This window comes from Nothobranchius furzeri, chromosome 3 (genome assembly GCF_043380555.1).
Source record: "Nothobranchius furzeri strain GRZ-AD chromosome 3, NfurGRZ-RIMD1, whole genome shotgun sequence".
NCBI lineage: Eukaryota > Metazoa > Chordata > Actinopteri > Cyprinodontiformes > Nothobranchiidae > Nothobranchius > Nothobranchius furzeri.
The window spans coordinates 77,975,979-78,001,062 of NC_091743.1; the positions used below are offsets into that span (position 1 = coordinate 77,975,979).

The 25,084-nt window shown below is 42.3% G+C and overlaps 1 protein-coding gene across 7 annotated transcripts in view; it reads left to right on the forward strand.

Annotated features, from left to right (window-relative positions):
- Positions 1-25,084, forward strand: part of pcbp4 (poly(rC) binding protein 4) — a 61,183-nt gene that overhangs the window by 12,933 nt on the left and 23,166 nt on the right. For 4 of the 7 annotated variants that reach the window (XM_015958307.3, XM_015958306.3, XM_054733166.2 and 1 more), the window contains exons 2-6: positions 6,569-6,618; positions 15,780-16,055; positions 16,202-16,225; positions 16,553-16,585; positions 21,888-22,004. In XM_015958307.3, coding sequence (XP_015813793.3) covers positions 15,924-16,055; positions 16,202-16,225; positions 16,553-16,585; positions 21,888-22,004 — 306 coding nt within the window. In that variant the 5' untranslated portion in view covers positions 6,569-6,618; positions 15,780-15,923. Of the gene's footprint in view, positions 179-225; positions 1,763-6,568; positions 6,619-15,779; positions 16,056-16,201; positions 16,226-16,552; positions 16,586-21,887; positions 22,005-25,084 lie in introns of those variants that run through there. The other 3 variants (XM_054733143.2, XM_070549561.1, XM_015958308.3) reach the window with 3 other exon arrangements.

The window sequence follows — 25,084 nt, forward strand, 5'->3', positions numbered from 1 at the left end:
TATGTGTGCATGCCTGCGTGTGTTCTTGTGTGTGCGTGTGTGTGTGTGTTTGTGTATGTGTGTGCGTGCGTACGTGCGTGTGTGTGTGTGTGTGTGTGTGTGTGCTCAACTTTAATAATAATGTGATTTTTCCTTTTATTCCTGCTCATCAGCACTAATCAGCATCTCGGACCAGAACGTTAGTATTATAACTACTTCTCTGCCTACACAGTGAGGCTGTGTGCTCCTTATTTTAGATTGTTGTTGTTTATATTGTTAGATAATATGTTTTATGATGCACCTTTACTGAATTTCCGTTCTCATTTAACTCACCGGGAAAGGAGTCATGCTGCTGGAGTTAAATGTGACACGAAGACAGGAACACGTCTCTGACTCACTGATAGCGGTGGGTCTGTCAGCAGCAGAAACACATTTATAAGACGCTGTTGGACAAAACTGCCCCCTGGGGGTGGGGTCTAAGAACCACCGGGGCATCAGGACATGTTTAGACACAAATGTTTTAGAATAGTCTTTTATTATTTTACACAATAATTTAACACATACATCTTGTGAAATCATGAAGAGCTTTGAATTAACTTCTAGATCAGACAGAGTAGTCCATCCTGTCATGGAGGATCTGAAACCGGTTCTCGTTATTCCACCAAACAATGGAAACGCATTCCTCAGAGTTCCAAACAGGCCTGGTGTTTAGTTATTAATAGAGCTGTCATGCGGTGCTGATGATCCGTCTGTATGGAACAAAGGCCGACTCGTCATCTTCTCTAAAAATAGCTGAGAAAAGAGCCGCTACAACCAAAAGTTGCTTTTGTTGTGACAAATGAGGTCATAGCAACAACCGTCTGATCATTGATTAAAATTATTGATATTATTTAAAACATTATTTTCATTAGTTCAGATTGAACCCTAGTATTCATTTGAGTAATCTTCCTCTGGGTCCCGAGGGTTTCAGGCCATTTCTGTTCTGGGATCGGTTCTTTGGAAAGCTCTCAAGGCGCTCAAGGACGCTTCCTCCGTGGAGATCTTTAAGACTGTGCTAAAGACCCGTTTTTATTCCCTAGCCTTCAGGTCAAATGGGAATTGACACTTTCTAACTATTTCTTCATTTGTTGTTCTTTTGTGTTTTCATTGTCACAGCTTTCTTGGTTTCCAGATATGTCTTTAAAATTCTCCACCATCATGTGTAAATCCATGGCACATGTCGAACAGCATCAAAAATCACTTTTATTGGTACAGAACTCCAATTCATGGGACCGGAAATAGATGGGCATGACTTAGGCTCCCTCTAACCTAAAATATTCAGTCGTCGTGGTTCTGAGACTGCAGGAAACAGAAGAGATAAAAACACTTTTGTTTCGGTTTCCTGATGATTTCTGTCCGAGAAATCCAGTTCAGGTAACAGATATAAAAGGAAGGAAATCAGATTAACCTGCTTCACTTTGTTTATTTCTTCATCCTGTTTGTTCATCAAAACAACGGAAGCAGGTTTTTGTGAACATCAAGTGTTTTAGAGGAAAAAAAAGACAGAGAGAAGAAGGATTGATCTGAGCAAAACCAATCTGCGATCCCCTTCTGCCAACTCCGGAATAACATCATTAGGTTTAATGAGAAGCACGCTGCAAGTAAACGGAAACACACAACGATCTGTAATTAGGGAGACAAACGTGGAGTGGATAATTGGAGAGATTGTGTTTCTGACAACAGGTGAGACGGCTGTCAGGATGTCGGATCGTTAAACAGCTGAGAATGGAAACCAGTCAGAGATGTAAGCTCTTCATTCTGAACATTTCTATCCAACAAACAAAAGAATATGGAAAACACATCCTGATTCTGTCTGCACTCGTCCAGGAACCTGGTTTACTTAAGCTCCTGGAGAAGAATTATTCCTCCAGATCAGGGCTACTGTATTATTACTTCATAGTCAAACTCAACTTGTCCAAGGGTTACGCGCTCTGTCCCGAAGCACTCCTCCGTGAGAGTGAGGGTGGGGTGGTTGCACACGTTGCGCTGCTGTTTCTCACCAATATCAGCTGATGGAGGGCTCTAGTTTCGTTGCGCCGTTCGTGTCAGCGGACACGGTAGGGTCGGAGAGGGGGGCGGGGCATGACGCTTAGCCTGGCGGGCCGCCAGGCTTATGACGCGCTGGGCTAAACCCTGGTGTCAGTGGTGTCATTGATGTTAGTGATGATGATGATGATGTCATTAATGATGATGATAATTATGTCTATGATGATTATGATGTCGGTCATGTCGATGATAATGATGATGATGTTGATGATGATAATGATAGGGATGATGTCCATAATGATAATGATAGCGATGATGTTGATGATGATGGTGATGATGTTAATGATGACAATAATGGTGTTGATGATGGTGTTGATGATGATAATAATAGTGATGGTGTCGATGATAACGTCGATGATGATAATGATAGAGATGGTGTCGATGATGATAATGATAGAGATGGTGTTGATGATGATAATGATAGAGATTGTGTCGATGATGATAATGATAGAGATGATGTCAGTGAAGCTACTGATAGAGATTGTGTCGATGATGATAATGATAGAGATGGTGTCGATGATGATAATGATAGAGATGATGTCAGTGAAGCTACTGATAGAGATTGTGTCGATGATGATAATGATAGAGATTGTGTCGATGATGATAATGATAGAGATTGTGTCGATGATAATATGATAGAGATTGTGTCGATGATGATAATGATAGAGATGGTGTTGATGATGATAATGATAGAGATTGTGTCGATGATGATAATGATAGAGATTGTGTCGATGATAATATGATAGAGATTGTGTCGATGATGATAATGATAGAGATGGTGTTGATGATGATAATGATAGAGATGGTGTCGATGATGATAATGATAGAGATGGTGTCGATGATGATAATGATAGAGATGGTGTCGATGATGCTACTGATAGAGATTGTGTCGATGATGCTACTGATAGAGATTGTGTCGATGATGCTACTGATAGAGATTGTGTCGATGATGATAATGATAGAGATGGTGTCGATGATGATAATGATAGAGATGGTGTCGATGATGCTACTGATAGAGATTGTGTCGATGATGCTACTGATAGAGATGGTGTCGATGATGCTACTGATAGAGATTGTGTCGATGATGATAATGATAGAGATGGTGTCGATGATAATAATGATAGAGATTGTGTCAATGATGATAATGATAGAGATTGTGTCGATGATGCTACTGATAGAGATTGTGTCGATGATGATAATGATAGAGATGGTGTCGATGGTGATAATGATAGAGACTGTGTCGATGATGATAATGATAGAGATTGTGTCGATGATGATAATAATGGTGTCGATGATGATAATAATGGTGTCGATGACGATAATAATGGTGTCGATGATAACGTCGATGATGATAATGATAGAGATGGTGTCGATGATGATAATGATAGAGATGGTGTTGATGATGATAATGATAGAGATGGTGTCGATGATGATAATGATAGAGATTGTGTCGATGATGATAATGATAGAGATGGTGTTGATGATGATAATGATAGAGATTGTGTCGATGATGATAATAATAGAGATTGTGTCGATGATAATATGATAGAGATTGTGTCGATGATGATAATGATAGAGATGGTGTTGATGATGATAATGATAGAGATGGTGTCGATGATGATAATGATAGAGATGGTGTCGATGATGCTACTGATAGAGATGGTGTCGATGATGCTACTGATAGAGATTGTGTCGATGATGCTACTGATAGAGATTGTGTTGATGATGCTACTGATAGAGATTGTGTCGATGATGATAATGATAGAGATGGTGTCGATGATGATAATGATAGAGATGGTGTCGATGATGCTACTGATAGAGATTGTGTCGATGATGCTACTGATAGAGATGGTGTCGATGATGCTACTGATAGAGATTGTGTCGATAATGATAATGATAGGGATGGTGTCGATGATAATAATGATAGAGATGGTGTCGATGATGATAATGATAGAGATTGTGTCGATGATGCTACTGATAGAGATTGTGTCGATGATGATAATGATAGAGATGGTGTCGATGGTGATAATGATAGAGACTGTGTCGATGATGATAATGATAGAGATTGTGTCGATGATGATAATAATGGTGTCGATGATGATAATAATGGTGTCGATGACGATAATAATGGTGTCGATGATAACGTCGATGATGATAATGATAGAGATGGTGTCGATGATGATAATGATAGAGATGGTGTTGATGATGATAATGATAGAGATGGTGTCGATGATGATAATGATAGAGATTGTGTCGATGATGATAATGATAGAGATGGTGTTGATGATGATAATGATAGAGATTGTGTCGATGATGATAATAATAGAGATTGTGTCGATGATAATATGATAGAGATTGTGTCGATGATGATAATGATAGAGATGGTGTTGATGATGATAATGATAGAGATGGTGTCGATGATGATAATGATAGAGATGGTGTCGATGATGATAATGATAGAGATGGTGTCGATGATGATAATGATAGAGATGGTGTTGATGATGATAATGATAGAGATGGTGTCGATGATGCTACTGATAGAGATTGTGTCGATGATGCTACTGATAGAGATTGTGTCGATGATGATAATGATAGAGATGGTGTCGATGATAATAATGATAGAGATTGTGTCAATGATGATAATGATAGAGATGGTGTCGATGATGCTACTGATAGAGATTGTGTCGATGATGATAGTGAAAGAGATGGTGTCGATGGTGATAATGATAGAGACTGTGTCGATGATGATAATGATAGAGATTGTGTCGATGATGATAATAATGGTGTCGATGATGATAATAATGGTGTCGATGACGATAATAATGGTGTCGATGATAACGTCGATGATGATAATGATAGAGATTGTGTCAATGATAATAATGATAGAGATTGTGTCGATGATAATAATGATAGAGATTGTGTCGATGATAATAATGATAGAGATTGTGTCGATGATGATAATAATGGTGTCGATGATAATGATAGTGATGGTGTCGATGATGATAATAATGGTGTCGATGATAATGATAGAGATTGTGTCGATGATGATAATGATAGAGATGGTGTCAATGATAATAATGATAGATTGTGTCGATGATAATAATGATAGAGATTATGTCGATGATAATAATGATAGAGATGGTGTCGATGGTGATAATGATAGAGACTGTGTCGATGATGATAATGATAGAGATTGTGTCGATGATGATAATAATGGTGTCGATGATGATAATAATGGTGTCGATGACGATAATAATGGTGTCGATGATAACGTCGATGATGATAATGATAGAGATGGTGTCAATGATAATAATGATAGAGATTGTGTCGATGATAATAATGATAGAGATTGTGTCGATGATGATAATAATTGTGTCAATGATAATGATAGTGATGGTGTCGATGATGATAATAATGTTGTCGATGATAATGATAGTGATGGTGTCGATGATGATAATAATGGTGTCGATGATAATGATAGAGATGGTGTCGATGATGATAATGATAGAGATGGTGTCGATGATGCTACTGATAGAGATTGTGTCGATGATGATAATGATAGAGATGGTGTCGACGATGATAATGATAGAGATTGTGTCGATGATAATAATGATAGAGATTGTGTCGATGATGATAATGATAGAGATGGTGTCGATGATGCTACTGATAGAGATTGTGTCGATGATGATAATGATAGAGATTGTGTCGATGATGATAATGATAGAGATGGTGTCGATGTTGATAATGATAGAGATTGTGTCGATGATAATGATAGAGATTGTGTCGATGATGATAATAATGGTGTCGATGATGTTAATAATGGTGTTGATGATGATAATGATAGAGATGGTGTCAATGATAATAATGATAGAGATTGTGTCGATGATAATAATGATAGAGATTGTGTCGATGATGATAATAATGATGTCGATGATGATAATAATGGTGTCGATGATAATGATAGTGATGGTGTCGATGATGATAATAATGGTGTCGATGATAATGATAGTGATGGTGTCGATGATGATAATAATGGTGTCGATGATAATGATAGTGATGGTGTCGATGATAGTGATGGTGTCGATGATGATAATAATAGTGATCGTGTCGATGATAATGATAGTGATGGTGTCGATGATGATAATAATAGTGATGGTGTCGATGATAACGTCGATGATGATAATGATAGAGATTGTGTCGATGATAATAATGATAGAGATTTGTCGATGATGATAATGATAGAGATTTGTCAATGATGATAATGATAGAGATTTGTCGATGATGATAATGATAGAGATTTGTCGATGATGATAATGATAGAGATGTTGTCGATGATGATAATGATAGAGATTGCGTCGATGATAATAATGGTAGAGATTGTGTCGATGATAATAATGATAGTGATGGTGTTGATGATGATAATAATGATGTTGATGATGATTTCGGTGATGATGACGGTGTCAATGATGATGATGATATTGAAGCCATGTTCTTCTCTCTGCAGGACATCTCCAGAGAATGAGTCCACCTCTTCAGATCTGATCCGTCTTCTCGGTGAGTTTAAACCTTGTTAAATGTGTCTTCACACAAAAGTGGTTTGACTCTCATGTCAGCAGAATCCAAGACTAAGAGACATATCACCAAAGTAGCCTTCATGCTTTCATGGTGAACACACATTCACTGTAACTGTCCTTTACTTACAGTAAAATCCAGTCTTAATCTAAGACTAAGGGTCTCATTTTTAAGGGACTGTATCATGCAAAAATCTCCCTTTGGTGCTTGTGACAATGTTTGTTTCATTATTTCATTGTGGAAAACACCCCCAACATCGTGTTAGTGATTCACTCATGCATTTTTCTGTCTCAGATCTAGCTATTGCAAAAAGCTGGATGGGCGTTGCTGTGTCATCACGACCCGCTTCAAATAATGCTGAGTCAGGGATCTCTCCTCCCCTGGACTGTGAATACTAACGCGCAATGTCTCTGTGTAGCTAGTAGGGTTTTTTTTTTTTTACCTAGTCTGCACTTTACATAAAGCCTAGAATACAAACATGCCTTTTTGTTTGCAAGAGGAACAAGATTCCTGTACAGTCGTCCTGAAGAAGAGTTTATCTGCAGAAACGGCTGGAATTTATCTTCAGGAGCTCTCAGAATGTGACCATGATGTCACAGACTGTTTGTTAAACCACCACTAGTACCAGAGTGGGTTTTCAGATGGATTACTTCTTCAAACGGGTGCCGTTCCAATATTTAAACCTGATGGATAGGCCAGAGTGGTGAGTACAACCAAAATGGTAGCTGCTAGCTGATTGGGTATAAAGTCTGAGTGGTGTGTGTGTGTGTGTGTGTGTGTGTGTGTGTGTGTGTGTGTGTGTGTGTGTGTGTGTGTGTGTGTGTGTGTGTGTGTGTGTACATCCTTATCATAGCAGACACTGAAGCCAGATGTTTGTTAATCAGCTGATTTCTGCAGATCTTCTGAACGAATGTGACTAAATCATGGAGCTTTGACTCATTCCCAGTTCCTGATAGCAAGAAGATGTGTCACATTTAAAGAGGTCCTGGGTGGAGGCTGATGGATGGATTGGGGACATCTGGGACAGGATTAGTCTCTCAGAAGATGGCCCAGCGTGTGGCCCCTGCCTAATCAGCATCAAAGCTGCAGTTCTCTGGCTGCCATGTTGAACATATCCACCTATTCCTGCTGCTCCCACTTTAGGATCAGTGGTGTGGAGGCTGAAGGTCGTAGGGTCAAGCGTGTTGAATGAGCTTTTTTCCTGTTTCTGTTATGGCAGCTAGACTTGCTGAGGCAGTGCACTGTGTGTGTTGTTGGGTGTGTGCAGAATCATTCTGTTGTCATGGAGACGGACCTGAGTGGTGAAGTTCAGGATCTACTGGATCATCTAAACAGCTCGTGATCCAGAGGAGCTCAGTCATCTGGGGGGAGTTCAGAGAAGTGCTGCTCCTCATCAAAGGGAGTCAGCTGATCAAGGTGCCCTTGATCTTCTCCCCCTGGAGGAATTACAAAATCCCTCAAGGTCACGGTTTGTTTATGCTATCCGCCATCAAACCAGAAAGAAGAAAGTCAGGTTTGAGTTTGCTGCTGTCTGAGCAGATTGGCTTTGTGTTAATCCACCATGACAGCACATCCTGTGGGTTTAATGCTAAAACGTCCCTCAAAGCTCTGCCTCCAGAGGACACGTTTTATTCTTCTAATGGTAATAGATAATCAGCAGAAACAGCAGAACTCTGCTGGGGTAAACCAGACCCTAACTGTTGTTTATTAATACAAGACCAAACATCCAAATCACCCCGATTCATAAAGGTGGAGTTTATTTATTAAACGTAGGGAATCATTTTAAATTTTTCAATGATTCAATTATAAAACAGGGACTGATAAGAATCTGACTAAGCTGTTTTTAACACCTTCATCTAACAGCTGAACAGCAGGAAATGTGCTTGAAGCACACTCCAGCGCTAGCTAGTCAGCTAGCCACTAACAGATTTCCTGAGAGGAGGAATCATGTGACCGTAGGCTTTAACGTGTCGGCAAACCCAATCGTGGATTCAGAATGCTGGTGATGACAGACCCAGCAGCAGCAGGTTTCATCTGAGGCTCCACCATGATAAACGCGTTACTAACCAGGTGTAAGCATGGATTACTGTAAAGCATGACTTTGTGAGACTTCAAGAAAGTGGTCCAGATACTCTGAAATTGCAGTATTCTGGCCAAAGGAGACGAGGGGGCTGGGTGACTTCATTAACTCTGCAAAGGGTCATAGTAGCACATTTAGCATGTTTTTCTTGTAGGTTCAGGTCACATGAATAAATCCAGTCAGGCTGAGAGTGCGCTTACATGTTTATGGTCCAGAAATCAGATGATTTATCAGGACTGATGTGTGGTTTCTGTAGAGCTGCAGCAGCTTTTCATGTTCCTTTTTCTATCCTGGTTCTGAACACGTCGGTGAACTCCAGGTTGCAGGAGTTGAATGTTCCTCTGAAGGATGGGCTCTTCGTTCTTGACTCCAGAGTCGGCTCTGTAGGTATAAACTGAATTTTATAGAACATTTGCTGATTAATAGATGGTGATTCCGGAGAAACCCTCAGTCCAGCCCCCGCTACAGAGGATGAGTCAGCATCAAATTACAGACGGACTTTTGAGGAATGGGTGTGCAGCCAATCAGGATAATGGATGCTGTGAGTCGGGATCGCAGTTGGATAATGACTGCTCTGGCTTTGTGGAGCATTTAATTCAATAAAGAGTCCATTACTTCCTGCCTGCTAGTGGTCCAGCCTCCGCCCTTCCCTCCATCTCCTCTTACTCCCTCGCTCCTTCCAGAAATGTCTGATTCATGTGAAGAAATACGACCTTAGAGACTGAAAGTACCATCTGAGTGACCTGTTTACTAACAAGTTAACAGGTCTTTCTCCTCACCCCCAACAACCACACAATTTTGTTTTTTAACTAAATGTAACAGAATGCAGCTAAAGCAGAGATTTAAACTGCTTTACTAGTGGGGCAACTGTGGCAGAGGAGGAGGTAAGGCCCCATCGCATAACTCAAGTCATGTTGAGCCGCTGTGTCCTTGTGTCCCACCAAAAACATTTAACTGAACTCAAAAGGCTAACCCCGTTGGAACTCCTGTTGTCCGACAGGTGTGCCTCTGACAGTTATGTGCAGTTGATCACACATGTGCTGTCGCACATGACACAATTAATACACCAATTAGTAATTCAAAAACATTAATATCACATGGAAACACATTCAAATCTCGTGGAAATGCAATAATGGGTGTGTCCAAATCCACGGGCAGAATTCTTATGAGTACGGGTCCTCGCCGGTCCTTGCTAGACCGCTAAGACCAGAACCCAGCGGCTCTAAATCCGGACAGTCTAGCCTTCACCTCTACGGTGGCCCGTAGGTCCCGTCACAGCCGTGGCGGCAGCTACAAGCAAAGGAAAAATGCTAAAGTTAGCAAAAATCGAGCAGGAATATTAAGGAGCTACAGCAGCTTCACGTCCATCAGCAGCGTTTGTTCACGACCGTTTTCAGGTAAAGTAACTTTGTTTATTCTAGAAGCTTTCAGGACTTACATGTTAACTTTAGATGGTTTCATGTATGTTTTAAGCTACAGAATGAACTTGTTAAATGTACACAACACATTTCTATAGAGTACTAACATGTAGGTAATTAATATAAACCAAATCCATTATAATTGTTGAATGCAGTAGGAAGTTTTCTAATGTAAATTGGACCTTAGAACTTCTTATTATGCATCAAATAGGGGTAAAATGCTTTAAAAAACAGGCTTTTAAATAAAATAGCATTGAAGTGTTTTCAATGTGCATTTGTTTATTCAACTTAAGCCTAATAATGATTAGATTTGTCTTAAAAACTGTAAATTCTCTGTAGTTTTTATTTAACTATTCCCTGCTGCTTTTCTTTAAACTGAACAGAACCAACGTACAGCAGGGTATAGGTTTGTTTTACATTTTTCAATAAAAAAACTCCAAAAATAAATAATAATAAATAAATAAACTCTTTTTTAATCTATTAGAGGTCAGCCACGCCCACTCCGAGTACAGATACGGATCATTTAGATGGTTGAACAGATACAGATACAGATAGTGGTGTACTCGCTCATCCCTACTCAAAACCAGTGTTGGGCAAGTTACTTCAAAACTGTAATGCATTATTTATTACTTGTTACCCTCATTTTAAAGTAATTAATTACATTACAATATTACTGATTTTAAAATGTAAGGCATTACACAACGTTTGCATTACTTTAAGTTACTTTCACCAAAACAACTTCAATATGAATCTGGTCATGTGATGCTCAGTGAGCTCATGACATATATGTGGAAGGTGATGTGGTGTCTGAGCTAGGGTTGCTGTTAAAAACAGTCAGATATAATAACAGTGCTTTAAAATGATTGTTTATTAAATAAAAGCAACAACAATCTTTACTCTCAGCACGCTGCCATCTTATATTAACTGAGCAGAGAGTGGGGTGGTGGGGGCTCCAAGCCTATATTTGCCTTGGGCCCAAAAGGCCTTGATACGGCCCTGGATGTGGGACTGGCTTCTGGGGTGATTTGATTCTATCACATGTATAAATATTAAATGCTTATATATTGTTGCTTATCACCGGTAAAAATGTCTATTGGGGATAAATCTACCTACTTTTTTCTTTTTTTCTTGACTTTATTTGAATAATTTCCTGCCCTTTCTCTCTCTAACCTTCCTGCATGCTGCATGTTTTCTCCGACTTCCAGAAAAACTGTTTCCTAGATTTCCTACTTTCTAACTAATCAGCCAAAGGGATCTACCGAACGCCAAAAAATAAATAAAATGTAAAAAGCTTAATATGCGGAGCATGAGGGGACTAACACAGAAAAATAGGTGGAGGTGTGTGTGAGAGGATAAATAACGAGGTGGTGAGAGTAAAAACAAAAAGGTTTATTAACAAAGGGTGTCCATTTCTAACGGCAAAATAAGGCTTACAACAGGGAACGGTGATTAAAAGGTGGAAACTGAAAACGTAAGCGGTTAGCTGCTTACGAAAAACGGCAATTAGCCGAATTAAATAACAACCACCTAACAGAAAAAATCCCCGGCTCAAAGTCCAATGGGGACAAAAACACCGAAATGATAAACTGACACTTTGTCAGCTAACCTGCAAATGAGGAACTAAGCCTATTTCCTACAGAAAACCCTAAGCGAGCGTACACCACAGATTAACCTTAGCAAGAAAATCGTAACCGAGCTCAGGAGCATCACAGACTAGCTCTGGATCTCCTCGACTGTCTGCTGTGCTCCCCTTTTGAAGTCCTGTGGGCTGCTTGATGGCTGATTCAGATCAGCTGCTGCCTTTTTGGCGTGCCTCTCTCCCAGGTCCTGGACTGCCACGGAGGGAGAGTGAGCTGCTCTGGGAACTGTCCCAGGTGCTGAAAGCTCGGCGGTAGGGGACAGCAGGCTCAGATAAGGATGACGAGGAGGACCGAGGGGACGAGGGTCGTCACAGAGTTGAAATCACCGGGGCACAGATTATGAACTCAGCTGAAAAGTACATGAAGTACCAGAGTATATGGGCTGATATAAATGATCGCAAACGAATTACTTTGTTTTGGTGGAGCGATTTTGTGAATATAACAGCGGCTGCGCGCAGGACACAGCTGGAGCATTTGAGCCATTACCGCTGCGTCCTCTCTGCTCATAGAATGCCGCAAAGCTGAGTCCATCAATGATGTAATATATGTGGATACTGGATCTTTTTTCAGGCTTCCCGCAATTTGATTTTTTAGGAAACCCGCATCTTGATTCTGGGTTTAAAAATCCATTGTAATTACCGCATTAATGACAATTGTACCGAGTAAATATTACCATTTTCTTTCCCTGTAATGCCTTACATTACCACATTACAGCAAAAAGCAATGCATTACAGTAATTAATTACTTTTGTACTGCGTTACTCCCAACACTTTACAAAGCACGTGGTGAACGGGCCTTTTCCCACGTTGCACCAAAACTTTGGAATGCCCTACCACCTCACATTCGGGCTGCCGACTCACTGGTTGACTTCAAATCACGCTTAAAAACGTTTTACTTTAACCAAGCTTCCTGCGCCTGACCCTGAAACAAACTCCCCGCATCGTTCACTAATCTCTGACTGCTGTCACCTCAGCCGATGACTTACTTGTTTTCATCTTCTTTTTATCTCGAAATAAAGTTTTATAATGTTTAGTTAATATGTCCACTGATTTTATTTTAAATGTGTTAGCTACTGCTAGGTGCTTGTTTTTGTCTACGATCTGTACGTATATGTTGGGCCCTTTTTACTTCTAACTTGTTATACATTTTCACCTCATCCATTTGTAGAGTGGCCCACCACTGTTTTTATGGCCTTTGGCCCTCCTGTATAGCACTGTGGACAGCTGAAACACTGTTTTTAAATGTGCTTTATAAGTAGCTGATTATGATGAACTTGAACTTGTTTTGGTCATCTACAACTAGATTTAAGGATTCTACATCCAAAGAATATTTACTTTGTAGTTCGAGTTTCCTGATAGATTCTATAAAGTCATGAAATGATTGGCAACCATTAGCACATCAGTTTCAATGTTTCCATCAATAACATTCTTGTTTTTGTTCACGTCTGAAACACGATAAAACATTTGCATTCGTCCAGCTGAAGCGTTAGAGGCATTGTCATGCTTTCAATGTTTTAGTCTTGTCCTGTCCTGTCCTGTCTTGTCTTGTCTTGAACTTTCAGTCTAATTAACGAAGACATTTGGATCCAAAGTCAAAAATATGACTGAAGTTGTCATTGAGGAGCTGAAACAGAGCTTGCTTCTCCTGAAGGTTCAGCTTCCCTGAAACCACGGATGGAGTTTTTATTCTGTGTTTAATTACAGGAAACGAAATCACACCCAGCTAAACACCGGGACATTTCTACCAACAGTCGTCTCCATGGATGAGACTCGAATCATACGTCTGCCGTTTTAATCCACTGAGCTTTAAGGAGCAAGATGTTGGCTTTGAGTTTATTCCAGTCAGGTTACAGAAATGAGATGTCGCTGGCCAGAATCAGTCAGACCCACCTGGTGATCAAATCTAATCTAAACGTTGTGATGTCCAACCATCCCATCACAGTGCTTTGTCTGGTCTCCAGCTGCTTCCTATTTGAAGATTGTTTTGGTTTTTGTCTCCTTTGGAGGTAAGGGAGCAGAACGAAGCAGAGTTATGGATGGTTTGGCTCATAAAATGTTCTGCCATCAAAACCATTTTCAACATAACTACTCTACCATTCTTCATCATTTGGTTTTTTTCTTTTGGCCCACAGTGCGCTAAAGGTTTGATTTTACCTTGAAAAGTTTTGACTTGCTCTGTAGCCTTCCTCAGAGCGTTAGAGCCTTGCTCGAATCACTGGGGATTAAATCTACCTGAGCTCCGTTGATAAACCTGGAGTGAACTGGTACGCTCATTCAAGATTTTCTGAACTTGCTTCATGGAACAACCCTCAGGTGTTCCTAATAAGTGTTTTACTAACTGTTTGTTTGTCTAAGACTCAGAGATTAAACTTCTGATGAGTAATAAACTAAAATAATCTCACAGTTTAGTCTGGATTATTTTCTCTGTTCAGTTTTGTGTCGGCTGGGCGAGTGCATGGCTGGTCCAGAGTGAGTGAGTGAGTGTGTGTGTGTGTGTGTGTGTGTGTGTGTGTGTGTGTGTGTGTGTGTGTGTGTGTGTGTGTGTGTGTGTGTGTGTGTGTGTGTGTGTGTGTGTGTGTGTGTGTGTGTGTGTGTGTGTGTGTGTGGCCATATGATTCAGAGGGGGGAGGGCAGGTGTGTTGAAGCATACAAAGTTCCTCAATAATTTATATTTTTGCGCACACACACACACACACACCTCCTGTACAAGACTGCACGCTGACCTACTTTGGTTCCGATTTTGTATTTTTTATGAGATTCAGACACTCGCTGCTAATGGAGAAACACAATTCCCAGCTCACGAATCTCATCAGCACGCACAGATTGAGTCACACAGTTTAATATGAAGCAGCATCCATTCATTTCTTCATCTGCACGCCGTATTTATACCGAGGATCTTGGTTGGCATGGTGACAGATGCCTGGAGGAGAGATTTTCAGACACATGAAAACATAGGCTCACAGAGACATGATCAAAGTGGATGAGGTGACACGTCAGACGTGTTCACACTGACGGTGCCCATTAGCATGCAGGAACAGCCTCTTTTTATGTTTTCTGTCTGTTGGGTGTGAAAGGAAATGCTTAAGTATCTCCATGCCTGAGTGGCATTTCACCGGCCGAAAGCCCCTTAAGCTCTCCAAACACAGCTCCCAATTAACTTTTGAATTATGGCGTGGACTAGCCAACTAGCTTCTGACACTCGAGGAATGATGTTTACTTCCACACATCAGACGGAGCCAGAGTCCGTGCTGCTAAGGACGTTGGACTGATGTAGAGCACACTGGTGGTTCACAACAAGAACACTTAAAGTTTAGGTTCACCAGTGGAAGCTCATAGCGGCTACGAGCAAAAAGATCGGGACCAGAGGGTTCACCAGAGGTCACACGTTTGTTATGGAGACACAAAATGGTGACTCGGTTCCACAGCAAAACCCAACAGGTGTGTTGGTGGACTACAGGGGGACAGGACTAGCATAAATCACGGTCACTATTATTTAACACTATGGCTCCTTGTCCAGAGTTCCCTCTCCCCAGCCACTTGGGCCAGCTCCTCCTAAGGCGTTCCCTACCGGCCGTGAGACATAGTCCCTCCAACGTGTCATGGGTCTTCCTTTAGGTGTCCTCCCAGTTGGACATGCCCGGAAAACCTCACCAGGGAGGCGTCCGTTCTATAGCGCCAAATCAGGACCAGAGTCGTCTCAAGGACCTTCATACAATAAACACTCCAATACAGGTCAGGTCATTAAGCCAATCAGTAAAAGGTTTCCTATATAAGGAACCCAGCAGGTTGCATCGAGTCACTGACTAGTGTCAGAGTCTTTACAGCAATCCTCATACTAAGCAAGCATGCAGCGACAGTGGAGAGGAAACCTGAGTACCTGAGTTTCAGGCGTCAAACCAACCGCTGGAGTCTGACCTGGTTTAGGGCGGTGATTTTTCTGCAGTCCTTCAGGAACTCTACGTCACACGTATGTTAACATGCAGCTTTCTCTCATTCTTTTCTACAGATACTGAAGTGAGAAATCCCTTTCTGATCCCCAGCTCCTCCAGTTAACAGCACTGAGGACCTCCAAGCATTCCCCTCTGGGTTTGTCAGAAGGTTCTCTGTGGTGCTTTGGACAGCTCCCCTGGCCTCAGGGCTTTGGACCTTCATGCGTCTTCTAGAAGAGTCCATGCACATCTCCATCCATCACACCCCCACCTCCACCATGAGCTGTGATCAACAATTTGGAGATGGGGCCATGGGGGTCACGCTCACGCTCCGCCTCCTCATGCATGGCAAGGTGAGGAATTAATGTCGGAATTATATCCACCTGATGAAGGTCCAGTTGCTGCTGAGCAAAACCTGCCATCCATGAATCAGTCGTGCCTTCTTCCCATTTACTCAGGAAAAGATTTCTGATTGGTTGCTCTTGTCTTCTCTCTACAGGAAGTTGGGAGTATTATTGGAAAGGTAAGTTTCTTTGGGGGTTCATTAACAGAAAAGGTCAGGGGTCGTGTGTTTGGCCAATTGTTATTTTGTTCCATCCATCCATCCATTTTCGGCTGCATATCTGAGGTCGGGTCACGGGGGCAGTAGCCTAAGCAGGGAGGCCCAGACTTCCCTCTCCCCAAGCTGGGCCAGCTTCTCCGGGGAATTCCCAAGGCGTCTACTCCGGGCCCCTCCCGGATGGCCGAGCATCTCACCCTTATAAAACTATCTCATGTGGTTTTATTTCAGCATTTAGATCTGCTGACCACGTGGAACACATGACATGATGTAAACTTTGTGTTTCCACAGAAAGGAGAAACTGTGAAGAGAATAAGAGAAGAGGTGAGTTCCTGCTCTTTACCTGCTTTCTTCACATTCAGCTCAAAGCATATTGGGATTAATGGGTTCATAAACTATGATGAATCATGATCTTAGATGTTATTAACTCATTCACTGCCAGCCGTTTCCTGATCACTAACGGCCTTCGCTGCCAGCATTTCTCACCGTTTTTACTGTTTTTTTAAGAGTCACAGAACGTTGTGCGCTAGCATGACGTCGATGCCAAAACAACCAAAACAAAGAGGAGACTCACCTCTTACATCAGGAAGAGTCCGCGTGTTTCGAGCGTTATCCGTTCTTTCATAATCCGTTGTTGAATTGTGATCGGCAGATGCTTTTCCGGTTCGCGCCTCACTTTTTTTACAGGAACGGCCCAAAACGATCTCCTAACACATGGATGTGTTGCTTCCAGATCATGTGATCTGACGTATGTGGATGAAGATCGGCTTCAGGGCTGAGATGTTTGTTCTCTCAGCGCGGGGGCTCGTTCCGATGCTCAAACAGTAAAAAAAATGCAAATGACGACTTTAGTCGTCATTGGCAGTGAATGAGTTAAGAGCCTAATTAAGTGTCTTAGATGTGATGTATGGGTTTATGAAATATGTAGCTGATTTATTTAGTTATCAAATGAAGATTAACCATCCCAGGCCAGAGCAGAGTTAGGGGTGGGCATACTTGTTGCCCCCATCTTGGTTCCTGTACATTGGGGTTTACCCCGGTGAACGAGAGGGTAGCCTCCCTCTGCCTGTATGTGACTGTTGTAAAGAATGGGTTGTTTACATCTTACTTATGAACCATAAAATGTGAGATTCCATAGAAATATGAAATATCAATCGGATGGATCTTTGACGATTTTAACCAGAAGATCTGAACTTTTTATTGCAGGGATTAAGCTGTAATGAAGTCAATAAGAGGGTACATTGGATTAAATAAATTGCTTAAGAGCTATTTATTTTTATTGTCATTACTTGTGACCCATAGCTGTGATAACCTATTAATTATAGAATATCACCTGCTTGGTCTTTAAGATGATTAGGCAGAAGATTCTAAGACTCTTTGTTTATTCAGGGAATGTCATCACTTCGTTTAGGATTCAAGAACCAGTCAGGTTTGCAAACAAATAATTTATTTTACAAACAATTTAAGACTTGACAAATGGTTTAAACTATCATTTACTGTGAGTGGATGCGAACTAAGAGATGGGTGTCTGGAACTAGGTGTGAATCTAGTATTTCAGAGTCGGTATCATGACAAAGCTCCCGGACGGAGGAAATTTGGTTTGTAAGTAAGCTACAAGCTGTTATTTATCAAACTGCATACAGACGCTATCTCACTGTGTTCTACGTACCCAAGTGGAGATGCCCTTGCAGATCCGAAATGTCAGGGGGTTGGAGACCCCGAGTACAGAAGTCCGTAGACTAACTCCTAGTACGACCAGGTCGGTCCAGGATCGCTTCCAGGTAACACAGGTGGACTGGATGGAACCAAGCGTCTCAAAACAACTCTGAAGGAGTGTCGCAAAATCAGCTTTGTTCTGCAGGAAATATCTTGTTGTCCTCAGCTTTGCAGGTGCAAAAGCTTAAGGTTTTGACAGTGTGTCAAAATCCCTTGGTAGCTCAGATTAAGATGGCCAGTCTTAAAGCTTTGCTCTCCAACCCTCGTTCTGTTGGAGGTTTGAACTTGTCTCAGAGTGGAAGCAGGTTGGTTTTATAGCCCGCTGTTTATCTATTACCAAAGTTATCAAGAATTCTCAGAACGCACACCCTGTGATGCAGAGCCGCTGAGTCTGCGAAACGAGGTTAGTTTATGTGTAATGCTTCTTAATTTAGCCTTACTTCTTGTCTGGTGTGAGTGATCTAATCCAGTAAACATACTTAGCATTATTGAACACATTTGTGAAGCATTTTATCATTTATAATCATACATGGCAGTATTTAGTGATTATTAATTGTAAGATCTTCTTTTCTTCAAGGATTATTCTGAAATATAAAATGATTACTTATATTATGAAATCTTCTGTTCTTCTGGGAATAAAATTTTATTTTAGGAGTTCTCTTGTGAGGAACCTTGGGGAAAGGAATGCTACTGTTCATCTTTATTATCTGATGAAGCTTCAGTTCAGCTGATGAAGTCATCTGATTAAAGAGCCTGCATGCAGACATTCCATCTCCTGTCAGGGTAAAATACAGCAGAACGTGTGTAGCCAGGGTTATTTGCTCTGGCCGTGCTTATGAACTGTGGGATCTCAAAATCAGTCCATTTGGTGACGCTACAAAATGATTACTTCGTACCAACTCCAAGGGAAGAGAGAGAGTCAGGTTTAAAATAGTTAAGAAATTTATTTCCACACAATTTAAACAAGACTAACTTAAACACTCTGTGTACTGATGGAACTAAGGTGGAGTGAGACGTGATGAATGATGATGGTGTGTGTGTGGAATGTTATTCAGAACCAGTGGATCCGGAGAAACAGTTAGTTCAGAGTGGGAGTGAATGTTTCGCTCTAAACTTTAGTATGAGATTTATAACACACATGAAACGCCATCTGTCGGTCTACGTACCACAGGGGAAGCCTCCGTTAGATCCAGAATGCTGAGATTCTCTTGGACCCTCCTTGGAACCGAAGCCGGTAGAAAAGCAGCGGTGCCGATCAAACTAGTCTTGGAATGCTTCCAGGTCACGACAGGTTATCACTGGCGTCTCCGAGATCCTGAAGGGGTCGTGAGGTTCAGCTTTTATTCTGAAGGAACCGTTGCGGTCAGGTGTAACTTGCAACAGATTTATCCAGCTTGTCGAGGTTCTTTTTGGCTGAAGAGGAAGTCCGGATGGCCTGTCCCAGACTTCTCTAGAACGCTTTGAACTCAAGAAAAGGTGGCGTGGAATAGTTTCTGTAATTGTCATGTTTTGGTTTACTGGCAAATCAGAATTTGACAGCAAAATAGGGTTTATACAAACACCACAGAAAACCACGCCTTGCACCAGAAATGAAGGTTCTGATTGGGTCAGACAAAAGGAAATGTGTCGTGTGACTTTAGCATTACGTGTCATTAGTGTCTAGTGCAAATGTCCAGGATTATAATTACTTGTGAAATACTACTGATGACAGGATTATAATATCAAGTAATAACATTGTCATTTCACAGATTGATTGAACATTGGGCTCACATTATTATTGGTAATAACAAAGTTGTTGATTATGTATTCATCAAAAGAGTCCTTCGTCTTCGTCTTGAGCTGTCCAGAGGTGAAGCAGTTCAGATGAGCAGAGTGCATGAAAGACCTTGGCCACTATCTCATGTAGATTAGCCTGTCAGAGACTTTGTGTCTCTGCTCGAGCAGACGCAGCAGATCATGACCTTTAGGTCAAAAACAGGACATTCATGACGCCACACTGTGGTCTGTGCTTATGCACCAAACTACGGTTCAGACTACCCACCCTTTCAGAAAACCTTGGTGGTGGGCATATAAACAAAAGAGTCCCTTTCCGCTTCCTGTTCTCAAGTCTCGCATGATGATGTGACTATCGCTCAATTTTCCAAGAAACGCTCAGCGGCCTAGCAAGTCGGGACCCTTTGATTTCCCAGAACCACGGCGCTTCTGTGGTGCAGCATATCTGGCTTTTGTGTTCCCCAGCTGTAGTGTCAAGCTTCATTTTAGCTGCACAAACATCTCTCTCTGTCTCACTCACACACACACACATGCACTGGCAGCATAGCTTCCTAATAAAGCAGAACAGAGGAATCCAGCCGGCACAGCCGTCCATCCATTCTTTCCTCCAAATGAAGACTAAAGAAGACAGCCAGCCAACGCTGGAGCGGCAGGATGACGAGCTGCTGCTCTCATTACAGCAACATGGAGCGAGTAAATCCCAACCAATCAGAAGAGAGGCTCTGCTGTCAGGAAGATAAATAATAATGTCTCCATCAAGGTTCCTGTAGCTCCGCCCGCTGCAGCACCAACGTGGTCCAAACGGGCGGAGGCATGTCTGAAAGCATCTACAGAAACCTGGAACTGCAAACAAGAGGCACGATCATCAGTACTGTCTGACCCTGGTGACTGTTTAATGTGCTGAAGGAACCCTTCTGGTCTTCTCACTCCTCTGATTATGAACTCCATCCAAGGCCTGGTTTAGACCTAGGAAAGGAGGTAAAGGAGAAATACAACAGCAGCAGGAGGAGTGAAAGGATGAGGTTCATAAACAAATGAGGCTTAATGGTGATGGTTATAGAAAACATGGATGTATGGATGGAGCCTACAGAGAAGATGGAGCTGTTAGTTTTCTATGGTGATACTACATAATGTCAAAAGTAGGAGAAATATTTCCATTTCCATAGAAACAAACACACACACACACACACACACACACACACTTTTACACGTGCATGAAGTCTCTTCTAGCTGAATGAAGACTCTAATCATCTCTGAGTTGGAGATGGTCCTTTGGTTTCTGTGAAACTGCAGCGTCTGAAGCTGCTCCTGAGGTAGGGAAGGTAAAGATCTCAGGTTGTTGTTCACTAGTGAGAGGAGGAGGGAGCAGGAGACCTCCAGGTGGCTCGGGGCTGACTTCTGTAACATGCTGTGAAATCACCTCGGGCTTATATATCACAGGATGTAAAATGTTCTTCTGGTTGAAACAAAGTGTTCTCGGATGAACATAGCTGCTGTTTCCTGCTCCATCTTCATCACTTGTGACTGCTCCTTTCACTTCTTATTTCTCCTCAAATGTTTGCAATGCTTTGTCTCTCTCTCTCTCTCCTCTCTCCTCTCTCCTCTCCCCCGATCCTCTCCCTCACTCTCCTGTCCTCATCCAGCTCCAACCCTTCTTCCTCCTCCTTAATAATATTCTCCTCTCCATTTTCTGGGCTGGAATCCATCGTTTCTTCTCCTCCATTTTGCATATGCTCCTGTTACCCTATCTTGCCTTCCTCGCTCCTCTCCTCAAGCCTCCTCAGAAGCATCCTTTCTCCTCCTCCATCCCAGGTGGAGCTCCTTCAGGGAGGGAGGAAAGAGCTGTGTGGCATCTCCTCCTCTTCTGTCTCGGCCCACAGATACCTTCCTCCCACTAATGTGTTCTCTCTCTCCTCATCCTCCTCCACCCCCTGCCTCATACCCTCCCTTCTCCATTAACCCCACCACCACCGTTGCTCACCTCTGCTCTCAACCTCCTTCCTTTCCTGACCTTCACATGACTGTTCTCCCCACCTGTCCCTTCCTTCACCTCCTTGTGTCCATTCCCACCTCTCCCTGCAAAAATCCCCCCCCTCCTCCTCCTCACACACACACACACATCCTCCTGGCCCCACAGAGCAGTGCTAGGATCAACATATCTGAGGGGTCGTGTCCTGAGAGGATCATCACCATCACGGGTCAGACGGAATCTGTGTTCAGAGCCTTCACCATGATCACCTTCAAACTGGAGGAGGTATGTGCTAAACATGCACAACGAATGCTAAACACACGTAAAACACACGCTAATCACACTGGAGTTGCATGTTCTCATGCATGCGTGGGTTTCCTCCGGTACTCCAGTTCCCCCATAGATCACAACACGCCCTGTAGGCTAACTGATGTACGTCACTTTGGATACAAGCGTCTGCCATATAAATAAACACATACAATAAACAAACTCAGGACTGGATCAGGGGTTCTGGACTGGATCAGGGGTTCTGGGCTGGTTCAGGGGTTCTGGGCTGGATCAGGGGCTCTGGGCTGGTGAATCTGCAGAATCAGCACCACTCATGAAGCTTTGCTACAGGACTGTGCTGCAGTTGCACTGGTCCAGTCAGACTGAGGTACCGAATCCAGCAGATTGTCTGTTCTGACCCGTTCTCCCAGCTGGAGGTCGATATCTCCTTCAAACTGAAGCTCTGGTCTCAGGCCGGTTTGTTTTCTGGTTTTCATATATCCTTATTATATCAGACTGAAAACGTCCAGCTGTTCTGATCCAGTCCTTCTGAGGGAATCCATCCATTTTCATGTGGAGTTTCCTCTTGAGGGGCATGCCATGTCAAGGCGAGGCCCAGTGGTGAAAGGTTAGTGCTGATCAAGCAGACCGAACTGTCCATCAGTCTTCATTCTGATGCAGAACACGACCGTTTGTTCTGGTCCAAGTCTGTGACTCCTGTCACCACTCCAACCTTCACTCATCTGCTCCTGTCGTGGTGGGAGGAGTCTTTCATCCATGTCTGACACAGGTGGGACCTGATGAGGTTCTGAGGCTCCACTGGAGCAGCTCAAATCTGTCCCTGGACTATTTTTAATGGTTCTGGGAAATCCATGAAATCATGAAGCTTTTGGACCCGGATCTCTGTCGGGCCTGACTGACTCGTTGATTAGACGTGTTTTTATCTGCTCAGCTTGTTTCAAATGTTTTGGACATAAACACGAGACTGGTCTCAAGGCTCAGTTCTGTCTGAGAGGTTCTGCTGTGGTGCACCCCAAGGATCTGAGCTGGGTCCTGGTCTCATCCCAGTGTTGTCCCTGGTGCCCCTGGAGAGCTCTTTGGTCTTGGTCATGATGGAGGTTGGAGTCTGACTGCTGAAGGTGTGAACAGGTGTGGTTCCATAGAGATAACGAGTTTAACCAGGTGCCGCTAATACAGGTAATGAGTGGAGGGTAGAAGAAGAAGTAACAGGTGTGTGAGGCCAGAGCTCTTGCTTGTTCGTAGGTCATAAATGTTTCTGCACCATTAAACAAACACATTCTTTAAACATCAGACCATGTTCTTTCCTGGGTTTTATTTATAAGTGTAGCTGTGATGAAAGCCAGACCAGCCTCACCTGTTTCAGGCTCCGCCCACACGGCAGCACCAAAGGTGTGGTCTAAGTCCCCTTTAACCTGATACGTTCTAGTCGAGTGGAGCAGCTGAGGTGAGTCTGCATGTCTGCAGGTTCTTCTGGGTTAGGGTTTTTCATTTTTTGACGTTCCTCAGAAATGAGAAACTTGCGTTATTCCGTTTGTTCTTTGGGACATTCCTAACGTTGCAGCTTGAGGCTGGATCTACTTGGTGGATGTTTGGTTTCTCTCCTGTTGTCTCTTTTAGTTGCATTTCTTATTTTCTTGCTCAGCACCTCCCTTCCTCTTACCAAGCTGATCCTGCTGCTCCTCCTCCTTTAAATAACTAATAAATAATCAGCAGCTCTTAATGGGATTGGTTCAATCAATTAGTCAGAGCTGGCCTGGGTGCCTCACTACAGCTGAAATGTAAATATCAGCACGTCCTGATGTGGGCTGCTGTCAGACTGAGGTGTGTGGAATAAACACACACACACACACACACACCTGAGCCACCTCCTATCGTCTGATCACGAAGCTGAAACGTAAACCAGGAAGAAGCTGGGAGTCGACTGGGTTCTTGGTTCTGATGTTTTCTCTGGTTTGATGAAAGAGCTCTGTCTCATGACTGGACTTCCTGCTGGTGGTTTTATTATGTCCTCTGATTTCTGCCCGTTATTCTTCCTCCTGGATGAACACATGAAGCTTTCACACCTCCACACCAGCTGTGACTGTAAACATCAGCTGCAGGGTTACTGTTAAAGAGCAAGTTCACTGCAACACCGTTTGGTGTAATGTACAGCTACTGGCTATGAAATCAGAATATCATCACATAATTTATTTCATTAGGTTCATTCATTACACACTGACTGAGAGATTTCAGGTGCTTATTTTGTTAACGTAAATGATTATAACAGACAAATCCCAAATTCAGTAACTCGGAATATTACTCCCGGAACACACCGGATGCAAATCGCCGAAAAGCACGAGCTCACAAGATTCATTCACTGTCCTCCTCTGTTCACATCAGGCGAATTTTCAACGAGCGCTTCAGCTCGTGTGTGTGTGTGTGTGTGTGTGTGTGTGTGTGTGTGTGTGTGTGTGTGTGTGTGTGTGTGTGTGTGTGTGTGTGTGTGTGTGTGTGTGTGTGTGTGTGTGTGTGTGTGTGTGTGTGTGTGTGTGTGTGTGTGCCATCTTTATGGTTCAGCTAAGTGACATTTACTTTGAGTACATTTTGATTATGATATGTTTTACTTGTACTTGATTAAAAATAATCAAGTATTTTTACTCTTACTTATGTGCTAATACAGGTGCTGGCCAGTAAATTAGAATATCATCAAAAGGTTGAAAATATTTCAGTAATTCCATTCAAAACGTGAAACTTGTACATTATATTCATGCAATGCACACAGACCAATGTATTTCCAATGTTCATTACATTTAAATTTGATATTCATAAGTGACAACTAATGAAAACTCCAAATTTGGTATCTCAAAAAATTAGAATATTCTGAAAAGGCTGAATATAGAAGACACCTGCTGCCACTCTAATCAGCTGATTTACTCAAAACACCTGCAAAGGCCTTTAAAAGGTCCCTCAGTCTTGTTTTGAAGGCACCACAATCATGGGGAAGACTTCTGACTTAACAGCTGTCCAAAAGACAATCATTGACACCTTGCACAAGGAGGGCAAGACACAAAAGGTGATTGCTAAAGAAGCTGGCTGTT